This window comes from Bos javanicus, chromosome 4 (genome assembly GCF_032452875.1).
Source record: "Bos javanicus breed banteng chromosome 4, ARS-OSU_banteng_1.0, whole genome shotgun sequence".
Classification (NCBI taxonomy): Eukaryota; Metazoa; Chordata; class Mammalia; order Artiodactyla; family Bovidae; genus Bos; species Bos javanicus.
Window position 1 is genome coordinate 108,589,258 of NC_083871.1, and position 18,979 is coordinate 108,608,236.

At 40.4% G+C, this 18,979-nt stretch overlaps 1 protein-coding gene across 3 annotated transcripts in view; it reads right to left on the reverse strand.

Annotated features, from left to right (window-relative positions):
• Positions 1–18,979, reverse strand: part of TPK1 (thiamin pyrophosphokinase 1) — a 393,495-nt gene that overhangs the window by 110,923 nt on the left and 263,593 nt on the right. For all 3 annotated transcript variants that reach the window (XM_061415011.1, XM_061415012.1, XM_061415013.1), the window contains exon 8: positions 2,256–2,367. In XM_061415011.1, coding sequence (XP_061270995.1) covers positions 2,256–2,367 — 112 coding nt within the window. The remainder of the gene's footprint in view (positions 1–2,255; positions 2,368–18,979) is intronic.

Below are 18,979 nucleotides of genomic sequence, written 5' to 3' on the forward strand. Positions count from 1 at the left end.
AACTTTATCACAGACAAGAAGACTAAAAGCCCGTCATGCCCAAGGCCCCTTCCTGGAGTAAACTTTATTATTCAGATATTGTACACTATCACTTATGTGTGGAATTTTAAAAGTACAACAAACTATTCAATACAGCCAAAAAGAAGCAGACTCACAGACACAGAGGACTAACTAGCGGTTACCAGTGGAGGGTGGGCAACACGGGTGGGGGAGTAGGAGATACAAGCCCCTGGGTATAAGACAGGCCGTGAGGACATCCCGCACAACATGCGGCATATAGCTAATATTCTGCAATAACTGTAAATGGAGTATAACGTTTAAAATCTGCAAAAGGTAATTTTAAGTTAAAACTGTTTAAAAAAAAAAGAATTAGGATGAGTATATTGTTGTAGAATACAGCGGCTTTGCTGCTGCTGCTAAGTTGCTTCAGTCGTGTCCGACTCTGTGTGACCCCATAGACGGCAGCCCATCAGGCTCCCCTGTCCCTGGGACTCTCCAGCCAAGAACACTGGAGTGGGTTGCCATTTCCTTCTCCAATGTATGCATGAACGCTAAGTCGCTCCAGTCGTGTCTGACCCTGTACGACCCCATGGACAGCAGCCCACCAGGCTCCTCCATCCACAGGATTCTCTAGGCAAGAATACTGCAGTGGGTTGCCATTTCCTTCTCCACAGCTGTGAGAATGTTCTAAAGTACACGGACGGTTCTCGTGTATCTTATGATTCTCACCTGTTCAACTGCTAAGATAAAGGAAGCAATATGGTGAAGGACAGGGCAGTCGGGCATGCTGCAGTCCGTGGGGCACAAAGAGTCAGATACTCAGTGACTGAACAACCACAACGTCCGCTGCCTGCTCACTGTGCAGAGAGCTCGACATGTCTTGGTATCAGCCCTGGCAAGATGAGGTCACTACCAGATCCAGGAGGAAGTTCACCACTGGCTAGAACGGGTCCTTGGAAATAATGGGAGCTCCAGACAGTAAACCAATTGTCTTAGGCTGGAAATGTTTTCAAAAAAGCTTCTGATGGGAGTTCATGGCAGCTGCAGCTAACCAGCTTCAAAGCCTGCCACAGGTTCCCATGCACTGGAGGAGATCTGTTTTCATCCGGGTCCTTTCAAATTCTGATGAGCTGGCCAGACATTTGTTTCAAAATATCTCTAGTTCTTCCTAATTGTGTCAGCAGTGGCTCCTAGAAAGAACTTTTAAAATATCTTTTAATCTTCATTGTATTTATCTCTTGAGGTATTTATATCTTTTTGGGAACCCAAAAGTTTCACATGTTATAAAAGAATGTCATGGTTCCATATTTTACTTTTTACAACTTTAGAGGTATCAGTCAATCATGAGATAATCCCTTTGACATTCACTCAAAGCTCTTTGATTCAATTGTTAACTGTTATTCTTGGGGACTAGGGGTGATTATTTCACAATGCCTGATGGTTTCTTTTGGAATCAGCATTTATTTCATGAACAGATCCACCTCATTTTTTGTTCTTCAATCCAGACAGTGTTAGAGTGATTACTACATAGTACAGTTCTTAAGTACTGGAGAACATTTGAAAATTTAGTCAGAACAGCTAATCTTATAAAATCACAGATGTTTAAATAACTCTAGTTAGAAGAGCTACTTTTCTTGAAAAGTAAGGTAGGTTTCAAGCACACAAAACCACGAAAAAGGGTAGACAGAGTGCTTAGCTATGACACCAAATGTATGATCCATAAAAGAAAAAAACCTGGACTTCAAAATTAGACTAATAAATTTAGTTAATTAGATTTCAGAAAATAAAAACATAAGTCAAAGAGTATGAGAAAATATTTTCAAATCATATTATCTGATATAGGACTTATATCTAGAGTACATAAAGGAATCTTACAAGTTAATGTAAAAAGAGAGATAATCCAATTAAAATACAGGCAAAGATTTAAAAAGACATAACTCCAAAGAATATACACAAATGGCCCCTAAGCTCATGAAAATGTGTTCAGCATCATCAGTCATCAGGTGAAAGAAAGTAAAAACCACAGTGAGACATCACTTCATACTCACCAGGATATGGAGAAACTGGAATCCTCACACGTCACGGGTAGGAATGTACAACTGGTATGGCCGAGGTGGAAAATAGTCTGGCTATTCATTGAAAGGCTAGAGTTCCCATATGACCCAGCAATTCCACTTCTAATTATTTATCAAGATAAATTTTGTAAAAAAATAAGAAAGAAAGAAAATCTCCCTTTGTGCAAGGGTTTTACTTACTAAGGTTCCACTTTAGGCCTGTTGTGGTCACCTGATTGCAAGGCTGTCCAACAGGAATGAGGCCACACCAATCACCTTCCATCCCGGTATCTACATGCAATTTGTGCTTTCCCTGAGGCAGAGAAGGAATGATCATTAATATGGGAGAAGAAAAGACAGCACGTTAATGTGCACTGAAGATCTGGTCATATGCATCAGAACCATCCTAGTGATGGTTCACATAATTTATCATACTTAATCCTACGAAAAGGAGTACATCAAGGCTGTATATTGTCACCCTGCTTATTTAACTTATATGCAGAGTACATCATGAGAAACGCTGGACTGGAAGAAACACAAGCTGGAATCAAGATTGCCGGGAGAAATATCAATAACCTCAGATATAAAGATGACACCACCCTTATGGCAGAAAGTGAAGAGGAACTATAGAGCCTCTTGATGAAGGTGAAAGAGGCGAGTCAAAAAGTGGGCTTAAAGCTCAACATTCAGAAAAACGAAGATCATGGCATCTGGTCCCATCACTTCATGGCAAATAGATGGGGAAACAGTGGAAACAGTGACAGACTTTATTTTTTGGGGCTCCAAAATCACTGCAGATGGTGACTGCAGCCATGAAATTAAAAGACGCTTACTCCTTGGAAGGAAAGTTATGACCAACCTAGATAGCATATTAAAAACCAGAGACATTACTTTGCCAACAAAGGTCCGTCTAGTCAAGGCTATGGTTTTTCCAGTGGTCATGTATGGATGTGAGAGCTGGACTTTGAAGAAAGCTGAGCGCCAAAGAATTGATGCTTTTGAACAGTGGTGTTGAAGAAGACTCTTGAGAGTCCCTTGGATTGCAAGGAGATCCAACCAGTCCATCCTAAAGGAGATCAGTCCTGGGTGTTCATTGGAAGGACTGATGATAAAGCTGAAACTCCAATACTTTGGCCACCTCATGTGAAGAGTTGACTCATTGGAAAAGATCCTGATGCTGGGAAAGATTGAAGGCAGGAGGAGAAGGGGACGACAGAGGATGAGATGGCTGGATGGCATCACTGACTCGATGGACATGAGTTTGAGTAAACTCCAGGAGTTGGTGATGGACAGGGAGGCCTGGCGTGTTGCAATTCATGGGGTCGCAAAGAGTCAGACATGACTGAGTGACTGAACTGATACTGAACTGATACTGAATCCTAACAACAAACTTAGGTTAGATAGCATCACCTATCAGACTCAGTGGCCATGAATTTGAGCAAACTTCAGAAGACAGTGAAGGATAGGGAAGCCTGGTATGCTGCAGTCCATGTGGTTGCAAAGAATCAGACACAATTTAGTGACTGAACAACAACATGTACTGAATCATCCTACAGAACTTTCACCTGACTTAGTAGTAGCAACAGTTTTACAAGGTATCTTACTGTTAATTATTACTTTAACGTATCAGAAAATTGAAGTTTGCAGAGATTAAATTGTCCAGGATGTACAGATAACAAGGAGCAGAAGCTGGATTACTACCTATACCTTCCACTTCCAAAGACTAGATTGATTTCATGTGCTAAAGAAACAGCGCTAAAGGATAGAGAATTCAAGGGTCTTAAGGAAATGCTTGCCTGAGGGTAAATACAACATTGCTGCCTACGTAAAATCCTTGCTTTGTACCTGAGAACTGGGCTTCTGACCGTTAGAATTCAATGTTAACCCTCCTGGTGATTAGTCTGTTTCCTACACCCACACCTTTAGGAGATCTCAGTGACAAGTCTGTCTACCAGGAAACAGAGTACCGGCCCTGAGAAGTGAGTATGCTCCTTCTATTCTGATTCTGAAATCGGACATAATTTAAAATGTTTTCTATTTTTCAGTTTACAGTAAAGTTAAATGTAATGCTCAATCAAGGCCACAAGGCTTGCTTTTAAATAAAATACTTGGAAACTCTTTCTTCTACAAAGTAATGCTTTTCTATTCCCACCCTATTTGCTATTCTGTCCTTAGGGTTATGCAGTCTTTATAAAAAGATACCTCAAGTTCTTTTGGGACAATGTCAATATACGATACATTCAACAATAGAGTAAAAAAGGTATTTTTTTTTCATAATTCAAACAACTCTAAAGGAATAAGCTCCAAAATATATTCATTTTAATAAAATAATGTTTTAAAGTATATTTAACATATGACATATTACCAGACTAAGGTATCTAGGTCTCCTTGTACTATCATTTTACTTGTATTGTAACTACAGCTCTTGTACTGTATATTGTAATCTCTGAGAACTTATTCTATTGTACAGGCCTCAAGATACAAGTAGGATTTGTCTTCTGTTAAAAGATTGCTTTTGTTAGGGAAAACAGTTCTCTAGGTTGCATGAGTTCTTGTATATAACACAAGTTCATTCAGACATTTACTACCAATACAATTCATATATATATATTTCTATTTGAGCATTCAAGGAGAGGGCATAAATTCAATTCGAAGGGCTTGAATACACATTCAAACACAAATAAGATTTTTAAAGAAAATTTAAACTACATTTGAACTTGGTGTCCATCAGTGGAAGAAAGATAGGCAATATACGTAGATATACAACAAGCAATAGATTACATGCAAACAGAGAAATGTGAGTGGATTGAAAACACAAGGTACTGGGAAAACATAATGCATAGTAGGAAACAGAATCATGATAAGTTAAAGAACCCATCTACAAAATGAAAATAAATGCAAGAACTGCCATATGACCCTGCAATCCCACTGCTGGGTATACACACCAAGGAAACCAGAACTGAAAGAGACACAGGCACCCCAATGTTCATCACAGCACTGTTTACAATAGCTAGGACATGGAAGCAACCTAGATGTCCATCTGCAGATGAATGGATAAGAAAGCTGTGGTACCTATACACAATGGAGTATTACTCAGCCATTAAAAAAGAATAGATTTGAATTAGTTCTAATGAGGTGGATGAAACTGAAGCCTATTATACAGACTGAAGTACGTCAGAAAGAAAAACACCAATACAGTATATTAATGCATATATATGGAATTTAAAAAGATGGCAGTGATGATCCTAAATGCGAGATAACAAGAGACACAGATGTAAAGAATAGACTTTTAGACTCTGTGGGAGAAGGCGAGGGTGGGATGATTTGAGAGAATAGCATTGAAACATGTATACTGCCATATGTGAGATAGATCGCCAATCCAGGTTCGATGCATGAGACAGGGTGCTCAGGGCTGGTGTACTGGGATGACCCTGAGGGATGGGATGGGGAGGGACGTGGGAGGGGGTTCAGGATGGGGAACACACCCATGGCTGACTCATGTCAATGTATGGCAAAAACCACTACAATATTGTAAAGTAATTAGCCTCCAATTAAAATAAATTTTAAAAAAGACACTTCTTCTAACAACATTAAAAATATATATTAAAATTTTAAATATATAAGCATATATATACACAGTAACAATTTCCTCTCCCTAATGGGAATTGCTATCTTCCCAAGTGAGTCAGTGGTAAAGAATCCTCCTGCCAATGCAGGAGATGTGAGTTTGATCCCTGGGGTGGGAAGATCCCCTGGAGAAGGAAATGGCAGTCCAGTCCAGTATTCTTGCTTGGGAAACCCCATGGACAGAGAAGTCGGGTGAGCTACAGTCCATGGTGTCATAAACAGCCAGATACAACTTTAGCAACTAAGCACAGTGGGAACACATACAGGAACAAAAGGGAAGGAATGGATCAATCAACCAATGAGGACTATTGTCTGGATCAGAGATGACGACGTGCTATGAACTAACAAGTATGACTGATCCAACACTGAAATCTCATACAAATAACAAGTGCATATTTTAGATATGAAGCAATACAAGATTTAGAAATTTTTAGATTTTTCTGGGGCTTCCCTGGTGGCTCAGCTGGTAAAGAATTCGCCTGCAATGCGGGAGACCTGGGTTCAATCCTTGAGCTGGGAAGATCCCCTGGAGAAGGAAAAGATGATCCCTTGGAGAAGACTTTTCTGAAGGAAAAACCAGAGAAAATATTTCAATAATTCTAAACAGTAATTCAGGAAAGAGGAATGATTGGGAGATAGCCATGGGAGAAACTCAAAAGTGAAATAAAAACTAATCTTGTTCCTGAATAATGATCTTTGGTGTTTTTATGTCATTTAGAGCACAGGCATATAAACTGTATTATTATTATAGAAGTTCTCCACCTATTTCAGTGTAATTCTAATGAGGTGGATGAAACTGGAGCCTATTATACAGAGTGAAGTAAGCCAGAAGGAAAAACACCAATACAGTATACTAACGCATATATATGGAATTTAGAAAGATGATAACAATAACCCTGTGTACGAGACAGCAAAAGTGACGCTGATGTATGGAACAGTCTTATGGACTCTGTGGGAGAGGGAGAGGGTGGGAAGATTTGGGAGAATGGCATTGAAACATGTAAAATATCATGTATGAAACGAGATGCCAGTCCAGGTTCAATGCACGATACTGGATGCTTGGGGCTGGTGCACTGGGACGACCTGGAGGGATGGTATGGGGAGGGAGGAGGGAGGAGGGTTCAGGAGGGGGAGCACATGTATACCTGTGATGGATTCATTTTGATGTTTGGCAAAACTAATACAATTATGTAAAGTTTAAAAATAAAATAAAATTTTAAAAAATAAAAAATAAAAGCATCAATTCTTCTGCACTCAAAAAAAAAAAATAAATAAATAAAAGCAATGCTATAATTTTCAGAAGGCACAGGTAAGGAAAAGAGCAGAAGAAAGTGCAGTGGGCCTCATTTCCTCATCCCTTCTGTCATATGGGAATTAGGAAACACAGCCTAGAGTTGCAGAGTTTTATAAAGGGGGATTTGAAAATTCCTCCTGGCCTGAGTTACAGGTAATACAGGTAAGGTGCCCAAGTGGCAGCAATGGGACTGAGAGGTGGGATCTGAAACAGCTCCATTCTCCATCCTCAAACCAGTGTCACAGAAGAGCTATTCACACAACTGTATACATGAAAACTGTGACCAAGGCATGGAAGGCAAAGCACACGGAAGCAAGAAAGGTACCAGATCAGAGATCCAATCAGGTCTAGGGGAAGGCAGCGTGTAAGCAAGGGGCGCGCTTAGCGGAGACCCTCGTCCAGGAACCCAAGGATGAACCCGAGCCAACAGGAGCGAAGAGGCGCGCGGGCCTGTGCGCATGTGCGGAGACCACGCGGCGGCCCACTGAGCGGGTTGCTGGCGGCTCACTGAGCCCGTAGTGGGTGCACAGGAGCTTGTCAGAGGAGCACAGCTATTCTGTGTGATACTGTCCTGGTGACTAAGCAGGACAAGGAGGCCTCTGTCAAAACCACAGAAAGATCAACACGAGGAGTGAATCCTAATGCAAGTGATGGACCTTCGTTAATAACGTATCAACACTGGCTCACTATTTGTAGAACATGTACCACACTAATGCAAGATAATAGGGGAAGCTGCTGGTGGGAGAGGGGTTATGTGGGAACTCTAATTGGCTCAATTTTCTGTAAGTGTAAAACTGCTGTAAACATAAACAGTATTATTATTATTTTTTAAAAGTCTCTCAATGACCTTTTCACTTTCTCATCCCTTAGTGAACAGCAACAGGCACTGGTGGGTTTGAAACAACAGCCAGCTAGATGAACCACACACAGGGAAACAGGCAGTGGCTTTTCACCTGTCCTTACCACTTTATTCTGTTTTTTTTCCCCCTAAGAAAAAAGGTGTTTTTCTCTGTTTCCTTTTAATTTCCAGATATGAACTACCTTTATTTCTTTGTTTAGAACTTTTCCCTAAGCTTATTTACGCTGAAATAGCTTGACATGTGAATTTTGAGTTTTGTTTCTCCCTACTAAAAATAATTCTCTCTGACAATACAGGAGCTAAATTTAATATAAATTATCATAGAGAGATGCCAGATGTAACAGCCTTTAACAAATTCAGAAAGTAGTTACAAAACCTCTTTTTTCATCAAAGGAGTTCATGAGAGAGGGTACTGCAGAAATTCTGATTTCCTTAGAATCGCTTTGGCTTCAGCTGCAAAGGAGTAGGCACGGTGGTCACGTGTTGCAGTGGCGGATACCAGCCTGATGAGGGCTGGACTGCCGGGGTCAATCAGAAAGCACAGCACAAAAAAAAAAAAGAAAAAGAAAGCACAGCACATCAGAGGGGTTGCAGGTGACTCGAGGTCTCCTGGGTGCTGGGTGGCAGAGGACATGGGACCAAGAAGGGTAGGAAATGCTCATCTGGACCAGGTCATTCTACCTCTGTCTCTGGTAACGTGTCTCTGAGGATTCGAACTGTCACTTCTTCATTTCTCACGGGTCCTTGGGTGTCTTATTTTCAATGTGTTACTGTTAATTCTGGTCTTTTCATCTCGTTCCTCCTTCTGTGGCCTGCTTAATGATTTGGAAGTGGTCGGCTGAATGCATTACCATGTTTGGTGCTCTGCCTAACTGCAGTCAAGAATGACAAAGGAGATAAGGAATGATTTCTCTCCTCCTCCCTAGGAAGATTCTTTAACTTCTATCGTACAATACAAGGGAAACGGCATAAACACATGTTAAGTTTTATTATCCCAGGGAGAGGGTGGCTGTTACAAAATCCACTGATTTAAATGACAGAATGGTAAGCTTTCTTTTCCAGTACTGCTATATATTCATTGCTTTCCTCATTATTTTAAGATTCAACAGACCTTGAAATTTTCAATCTGGGAATAAATTAGTTTGTGGACCTAAAAAGTCACAGATAGGTCTTTGTCTTCAATCAATTAACGTTTTTTTCTCCTGCTCCAAAAAGGTATTTAGCCACAGGTGAATTGGTCTTTGTGTTTCTCACTATGCAAATTTAGCTTTCTATGGTTAACTGAGAGCAATACTATGCTTTTCTCCTGTATCCTCACGTCTGTGTGACACCTTTACAGCGAATAACAAAAGGAATTTCTGTTCTTTCCTCAGATTTCTCAATTCATAATATATTCTAGCCTATATGGGATTTGACACAGGCAGGCATGCAGCCTGACAGTATAGAACTTCCCTAAAGATTTATGTCATTCCTGGAGACCAAAGGCACATGAACTAATCACTGACTTCCATCTACTCTCATGAATCACTGCTCAGCTTCCTATTCTGTCGCCTGTTCTGAGCTACGATGACTCTTTGAAGTCAAAGGCAGTTCTATAAGGTAAAGATGGAACAAAAATAAATCACAGACAGTTTGGTTTTCCAATCATGGTTATTTTTAACATATTACCAACTTCAATAAGGGATGAAACTGTAATTCAGTGAAAGGCAAGGAAGACACTGCTTGGCATCCATGCTGAAAATCCTACTTTCGAGCGTGTGAAGGACCGGCAGCATCACAGCCACTGCGCTGACCTAGGCTGTAATGGCAACCCAGAGCAAAACATACACAAGTGGACACCTACTGAAGGGGTGAAAATCACTGTCCTTTTGATTGCATTTTACCTCCTCTAAAAATGACAAGGACATGACCAAGAGAAGAGAGAAGAGCTCACCCTTGCCTTTGCTTTTGCAAAAATACCAAACATTGAGGCCTCTGAATCCTGTTTACACCTTTAAAACATTTAAGTCCAATAACAAGGCCAAGTTTTATGCTAAATTACCTTACTGGGGCACTCACAAAATACAGAGCAATTTTAACAAGCTCATTCACAAAGCAAGTGAACAGTGAACACAGGAAGAACACAAATGTCTTTTCTACTCACTGCAAAATATTTAAGGAGCAGATGCTGATGCTAGTTTATAAAGTGGATAACCTTTTATCAAACTGCTGTTAAAAATGCTGATATTACACACTCTGTGGCTAACTGAAACTAAAATTTCTGGCACACAGTTAGACCCAATAGGAATGGAATACTACTGTATACGGATTTAAAATACAAGACTAACCTCTGGTAGCTCATCTTTCCTTAGTTTGTGTGGGTACTTAAAAGTTACCAGTGAACTCATAACTAGTTATCAGTGAATAACACCACGGGAATTTCGATAGCTGCAGGAAAGAACACTGAAAGAAGTCAACGGAAGGATCTATACTATATTTACTAGGCAAAAAGGTTATCTCTCCCACACCAAGGCAGACTTTTGTGCTGGTACATTTCATACTGTGACTGTTCACATAATTTAGTCAGCGAACTTACAACTATAAAATTTCAGAACTAGAGGACTCACATATTTACTTTTATTCTGCTCCACAACTGTAGAATTCAGAAGTCAAGCATGTTGGTTTAATATTTATTCCTTTATTTATCACTGATTCACTGATTGTGTTTCCTTCTGAAATGCATTAATTCCTTGTCTATAGAGAACTTTTAGAGTTCCCAAGCATATCATAAAACCACATGTGCCAAAGATTACCCCACAGAACCCTGCTCGAATGAACACTAGCTTCTTGGATCCCCTCCTGGAAGTCACAGCACACACCCGCATCCTAGGTGTTTCAGAAGCAAAAAACTCTATTTATCTGAGCAAGTGTTTCCCAAACTTACTTGACTACAGATCCTTTCCCTGCCCCTTAAAATAGCACTGCACAATTACCCACGAAACTTGTATTTCATAAAATCCACCTAGGAAAATACTGATTTGGAATGGTGATTTTGCACATAGCACCTGAAACTATGTTTTTGGTTGAATATTTCCACAGTCAGAACATTTCACTGATATGTTCTGAAATTAATAACCTCCATCTGACTTTTGTTTGGGAAATTATTTAGTCACCTGAGGCTGAAATCATGTGTATTTTGCTAAGAGGTAGGCTTACTTTCTGATTAAAAGGTTAATGACAATAGCCTGTTAGGCTACTTTATTCAAAAGTCAAAAATACTTATGAAACATCCACTGCTGGAAGAGACAGTAAAATAGGCTAATTTTCTCCTGAACTCCCAACACTACATAGCTCAAATTAAAACTGATGCAGTCAACATTTATCCTTTCTACCCTAGCACTTTAGTGTTGTTGTTTTTTTTCAATACAATGTATCCTATCCTATCTCTAAGCCTTCCTTTTAGTGCAGTCAGAGAAAATCATCTGGTGAGTGCTCTCATGCTAAATTGCCAGAAACCTACTCTTTGCTCCTCCAAAAGATATGGGCATTTTAAACGATGACTTCTAAAGACAATATTTATCCAAGAAGCAAGCATTTCTAACAGTGGAAACAGGACAGGTTACACTGAAAGATATATTTTGAGTCAAAGAGTGATCACAGAGTTTTCAAATAACTTCAGATAAATGTTACTCTATGGAATGTAGCATGTGAGCATGAAGCCCATGTTCCTCTATTCTTGGGTTTTATCTCCATCCTTAATGGAGAGAAGCTATAAAGCAAAGGTCAAACTCTACCTTCTTTTGAAAGCTCCCTCTGGATTCCAGTTAACATAGATCACTTGCTTTTAATGTCTACAATCTTTAATTTTTATGCTACAAAATAGAGAGCATTTTGTTACTGTCTTGCATCTCTCAAATGGGTGAATATTATATCCTAAAAAACAATAACATTTCCTTGAAGGCAAAACCCCACCTTTCATTTCCCTTAGATATTTAGCACAGGGGAAGGAACATACTAAATGTCCAACAAAACATCTGATTATTGTTTTAGAGCAAAAGGAAAAAGTATCAATAAAAAGGCATCAATATACTTAGAAAAACCTTTATCAAAATTAAAGTAGATGAGGGAGAGTCCAGTTGAACTGAAAATTCTTAGGCACGGAGATAGAATTCTTTGTGTACATAATGTCTGCTCAAATGGATACTAGGATAAACCACATACAACCAACAATTACAAATACCCCATTGACAGGATTCCATGCACTTCTCCTTTCTGTTACAGCAGAGGCAATGGCACCCCACTCCAGTACTCTTGCCTGGAAAATCCTATGGACAGAGGAGCCTGGTAGGTTTCAGTCTATGGGGTCGCTAAGAGTCGGTCACGACTGAGCGACTTCACTTTTACTTTTCACTTTCATGCACTGGAGAAGGAAATGGCAACCCACTGCAGTGTTCTTGCCTGGAGAATCCCAGGGAAGGGGGAGCCTGGTGGGCTGCCATCTATGGGGTCACACAGAGTCGGACACTACTGAAGTGACTTAGCAGCAGCAGCAGCAAGTCATTAAGACGGGTACAGGAACAGAGGGTAATTGGGAGATAGCCTGACAGTGGACACACTCCTGGATGATCCTGTTCATTATCCTATCCAAATGCACTCCAGGAATCACGTCTGCTTACTGAGATGCAGTATGGCTGATGTTCAGCATGTTTAACTAAGCTGGGTGTCTCCTTTGGTTTTGTTTTGCTTCCCACTCATGCTCACAATGCTCATGGGATATTGTTAGTGCTACTGAAGATGGGGAGAGAAAAAGGAAACTTTGCATTCATTTATTTATTTCAAACCCCAGCTTGACTATCAAACTTTATATACAGGGAGAAATAATGAGAAAGTTCCAGTTGAAGAAAAAAGAGAAGCAAGATAACAATTTTTGAATATCTGCTCTGACCTAATATTCTTCTGGGCACCATAACTCTCGAAACAGTCAGGAGTGACAGAGTTGCTACCAAATTAGAGGCTGTGGACTCAGTATCATCATTAACTTGCTCAAGATCACTCAAGTATTCACTAACAGACGTTGGATCTAAACCCAGGTACGCTGGGATTTTAATGTCTACTTCATTCTACTATATCCTCCTGCTTTTCTTCAAAAGCCAGTTGACAATTTCACTCCTTTGTTTTTCTTCCTATTCTTGATTTTTGTTCCCTATAGTCAACCACCAAGTTAAGCCTTTGCATGATCTTGTGCAACATTTATCCTAAATAATAAATACTTGTGCAGCAAATGAATTAATATCTTCCTTGACCCCAGCCACCTCTCTTCAACATTTCCCATTCTATTTACACGTCCCCACTCATTTAACTGTCCTTTGCTAGTAACTGATCATAAGGAGGGTGCTGACAAGGATATGGGAGATGCTCATTTGTATTTTCAAAACACAATTAGTGGGTCTTCCAGAAGTTCATTAAGAATGGTTAATGCAAAAAACCAAAGATTGGGCAAATAAAATTAAAAAGATTAACATAAAAAAGTACTGTCTAAAAGATCTGAATATTTTTAGTCAGGAGCAGACAGAATATTTCGCTTCTTTCCCAGATCCTATGATGTATAAATTAGAAGCAGTAGTTTATTCAAATACAAATTTCAAGATTTGGTTCACGCCTCACATCTTTGATGAAAGCACTTCTTTCCCAAAGCCCTCCGTGAACCCTCAGCCTGGGTTACCTGCACACCCTCAAGGGAGAAACTACAGCTCATTGATTTCTGTATCTTTAAAATATCAACCAGTCTTGGACACATAGTTGGAATACAGTAGATACTTATTGAAATGGGGTAGGGGGAGGCATTAAGCTTAGCTGTTTTCACGTAACTACTCTTGACCTCCAAGTGCCACCTTGCTAACCCATTTGTTCCTTTTTAGATTAAAGCTCCTAGAAAGGGTTCTCTAAATTCACTGTTCCAATTCTTTTACATTCATTCCAGTTAAGCCTTTGCTTAATTAACCTCTTTTCCAAATCAGCTTTCACCAAAACAACCCATGACCTCCAAGCTGCTAAACCCAATGGTCAGTTACTAGTCCTCTGACTTAAACTGTCAGTAGAATTTGCAAAGGGTTATCACTCACTCCTTCGTGATTACTATCTCTGCTCTGCTTCCAGAACACTACTCCTCTTGGTTTTCCTCTTCACCCACAGTTTCCTTTGCTGTCTCCTCCTCTTCTCTCCAAATCCTACACATGGATTGCCTCAGGGCTTGGTCCCTTGGTGTCAGCGAGATCTTCCTCTCTAATTTACTTAGTAATCCATGTGTCTCCTTTGTGAGCTCAGTTAAATCGTCTAGATCTTGGCAAATCCCAGATTTGTATCTCTAGCCAGACTTCTCTCTGGCCCTGAGCATACAACTGCCTGCTGAACACATGAACACATCCTGATTTTTTACCTCAAACCCACCTCTATACATAGCTTTGATCTGAGTGGACTTCTATTCCATCTTTCAAACTGCTCGGGTGGAAAGTTCTTCTTTTTTCATACCCCTGAGGAAATCCCATCAGATTCCTATGACTTCTCACAATTTCTTTCACTACTGTCTTAAACAAGTCACCATGACAGGATCTCCCCCTGGTCACACCAGAGTCCACTCAGCTGCCAAGGTGACCCTTTAAAAGCAAGTCACACTGACCCCACCCTCAAGAGAAATACTCCTAGCTTTCTGAACGCCTTCCATTTCCCTCTGCTAGCCCCTGAGGACTCTGACTAGGCTTGAGATCCTGTCCATGGAGTGAGCCTGAGGAAAATGCTATCATTATCAATGAATCCTTGTTCTGAGCCAGCCTGGGGTAGTCTGTTCTACGTACGGGGCTACAGTTAAAAGGCACAGGGGCTAAAGAAAGACTTCGGGATTTGAATTGCTTTTCACCATGTTACCGTTTCGTTTTCCTCATCCATTAAACCAGAATGAAATACTGTTGCGAGGATTAAATGGCTTGATACGTGAAGTGTGTACAATCATGCCTGCCACAGGCACCACAAGCTCTGTAAGTGTTCACTACTGTCATTTTTTATCATACGAGAGGACTACAATGGGCAACAAAACACAGAGTCACTTGTAATTTTAGATAATTTTCCTGCCTCTCATTTTTTGTGTCACAAATGTTAGGGTAATTTTGTCTTCTGAAAGCAATCTGAAAAGTACCCCATAATATACCAAGTATTATGTATTGGCACAAGGTTAAAATCCATACACCTTTCAAGTTGTATATCAACAGATCACAATCTCAATTTTCACGTAGTTTTATTTTGGTACCTCTTACAAATGAAGTAAGGGTCTTTAACATCAGAAAGGTAAAAATGCTGATTTGGGGAGGGGGTAGTTTTTGACTCTTGTTGTTATTCAGTCACTCAGTCATGTCTGACTATTTGCAACCCCATGGACTGCAGGACACCAGGCTTCCCTGTTCTTCACTATCTCCCAGAGTTCAAACTCATGTCCATTGAATCAATGATGCCCTCCAGCCATCTCATCCTCTGTCATCCCCTTCTCCTCCTACCCTCAATCTTCCCCAGCATCAGGGTCTTTTCCAGAGAGTCAACTCTTTGCATCAGATGGCCAAAGTATTGGAGCTTCAGCTTCAGCATCTGTCTTTCCAATGAACACCCAGGACTGATCTCCTTTAGGATGGACTGGCTGGATCTCCTTGTAGTCCAAGGGACTCTCAAGAGTCTTCTCCAACACCACAGTTCGAAATCATCAATTCTTTGGTGCTTAGGTAAAATTATGGTAAGATTTCTAAGAGAAATATCATGTCTTAATGCAGCTTAGCTTTACAGCTCTGTGCTGTTAGGGAGTTTATTATCACAGTGGCACAATTAAGCGACTGGGTGTGGTGCACTGGGTCTGAAGTAACAAGTAACATGGCAGAAGTCTATGTTTGTCACAAATCAAGTGATCACGGACTCATATTCACCTCACAGCTGAACCATATACCTTTTACTCTCCTGTATTCCTACAGCCATGAAATTAAAAGATGCTTGCTCCTTGGAAGAAAAGCTATGACCAACCTAGACAGCTTATTAAAAAGCAGAGACATTATTTTGCCAACAAGGTCCATCTAGTCAAGGCTATGGTTTTTCCAGTGGTCATGTATGGATGTGAGAGTTGGACTATAAAGAAAGCTGAGCACTGAAGAATTGATGCATTTGAACTGTGGTGTTGGAGAAGACTCTTGAGAGTCCCTTAGGCTGCAAGGAGATCCAACCTGTCCATCCTAAAGGAAATCAGTCCAGAATATTCATTGGAAGGTCTGATGCTGAAGCTGAAACTTCAATCCTTTGGCCACCTGATGCGAAGAACTGACTCATTTGAAAAGACCCTGATGCTGGGAAAGATTGAAGGTGGGAGAAGAAGGGGACGACAGAGGATGAGATGGTTGGATGGCATCACTGACTCAGTGGACATGAGTTGAGTAAACTCTGGGAGCTGGTGATGGACAGGGAGGCCTGGTGTGCTGCAGTCCATGGGGTCGCAGAGTAAGACACAACTGAATGACTGAACTGATTCCTACGAGTATATGTATTCATGTGCACCTAATGCTCTTTTATCTTATTTCTCTGTGGTGGTCAGTCTCCAAGATAGCACCCAAGGAACCTTGCCTCCTGGAATCTATGTCTTTGCCTAGTGACTCTTCTACACTGAATAGGACTAACCTGTATACCAACTGGCCATACGGAGAGGAGTGGAGCTGCTCCCTGCCTCCGACCAGCATCTGTTTGCCAGCTATTGGAGTGAGCTGCCTGGGAACCACATGACTGATGCTGGGACAACTGAACTTCATGAGACCTCAAGTTTGAAACATCCAGAAGAGCCAAAATTCCATATTTCCAAGGAAATTCTTAGACTTAATAAATGCTTATTGTTGTTTTATGACACCAAGTTTTGTGGTGACTTGTTACACCATCTCCAAACTCTTTCTAGATGTCTCTTTCTGCACTGTTGTATCTTTGTATCCCCATTGCTTATTTTTCTTCATTTCCTGTGCCTTTTCTGTTTCTTTAAGTGTCCCTAAAACAGACAAGAGGTAGGTATGGGTGTGTATATATATATATATATATGAAAATGAAAGCAAAAGTGAAGTCATGTCCGACTCTTTGCAACCCATGGACTGTATCCCACCAGGGTCCTGTGTCCATGGAATTCTCCAGGTCCCTTCTCCAGAGGATCTTCCCAACCCAGGGATCAAACCCGCGTTTCTTGCATTGCAGGCAGATGATTTACCATCTGAGCAACCAGGGAGGCCGTGTGTGTGTGTGTGTGTGTGTGTGTACATATATATGTATATATATACACATGTATATATTCAATTTTGTTCAAAAGAATATATGGATCCCTTTTAAAATACGGAAGTTTTGTTTTTCTTTCTTTCTAAAGGAAAACAACCAGCTTTTCTTTACCTCCTTCTCTGTGGGTTGTTTGCACTGATTTTTCCATCATATTTATTCTTTCCTAAACTATCAACTTGAGAAAGGTAAGGGTAAAGCCAGAGTAAAAAAGATTCCACAACAACTAATAGGTTTAGCTGCTCGGTCATTCCGACTCTTGCACTCCACAGACTTAGCCCACGAGGTTCCTCTGTCCATGGGATTCTCCAGGCAAGAGTACTGGAGTGGGTTGCCATTTCCTTCTCCAACAACAATTAATAAATTGCATATTAATAGAATTAAGATACATAACAAAATCATGAAAACACAGCATCTCATGTTTAAGCACACTCAGTTCAGTCACTCAGTCGTGTCCAACTCTTTGCAACCCCATGAATCACAGCACGCCAGGCCTCCCTGTCCATCACCAACTCCCTGAGTTCACTCAGACTCATGTCCATCGAGTCAGTGATGTCATCCAGCCATCTCATCCTCTGTCGTCCCCTTCTCCTCCTGCCCCCAATCCCTCCCAGCATCAGAGTCTTTTCCAATGAGTCAACTCTTCGCATGAGGTGGCCAAAGTACTGGAGTTTCAGCTTTAGCATCATTCCTTCCAAAGAAATCCCAGGGCTGATCTCCTTCAGAATGGACTGGTTGGATCTCCTTGCAGTCCAAGGGACTCTCAAGAGTCTTCTCCAACACCACAGTTCAAAAGCATCAATTCTTCGGCACTCAGCCTTCTTCACAGTCCAACTCTCACATCCATACATAAGCACACTACACTATCTAAACTCATTATACTGAATGCATTTAAAAAGAGTATTTTAAAGCAAGAATGAGCCATATTTCATGATGAATTTGGTATAATGGAGGGAGGAAGATCATTAAAAATATTATGCATTAACCATCTCACTTCCTATCCAAAAGTCACTTATTTAATTTCATGTAAATAAATGGTGAAATGTGACCAGTTATTTTTAATTTCGATACTATAAAGTTTCCACAGCTGGATCCTCTAATTCCAGATGAATTTCAGGAGCAACACACGAGAGGCTGCTTCCTGTGTTCTCAATCTTATATTTTCTCCTCTTCTAATTTTTTTATACGATAAAAAAAATTTTTGTTTTAGTTCTGCTGGTACCAATTTATGGTGTTCTAGAAACTCCACAATGATGGGAAAGAACAGGTGCTCACAACAAAGTAGAATTACCAACATATTTATGGCCCTATCATTTGACAGGGAAGGTCAAAGCTTCTCAGAGTTTATTCATAACCCTGCACCGGCTTTCAATTCTTGGAAAATTGCTCCTTGATACCCAGCTTCCCTGAAATCGCAGAGTGGCAGCCACTCTCTTCAGGCATAAATCAGATTCTAAATAACTGATAGCACTTTTCCGTCTAGACCTGGACAAGAAAAGCACTGTATTCTCTCTGTAGAGTGTGGCGGCTTAGGAAAACAGCACAGGATGTTTTTAGGGTTTAATTTCTGAAATCATCTGTAAGAAAACATTCTTTGGGATTATAAAATTCAAGGCCCTGCTCGTGAATGTCACTATCATTTTTACATCCTCTCCTCTTTCATTCTCTAAATCCAAATTCAATACTATTATGGACTTAGTGCCTGCTTATCATGATTAATCTTGTCATGACTTTGTCATTCTGTACTTAAAATGTGCAAAATGTGTGACTTTGGCATACTAAAATCCAGGCCAAAGACACAATGGCAATGAAGTAAGTGGATGTGTGTGTCTGTTC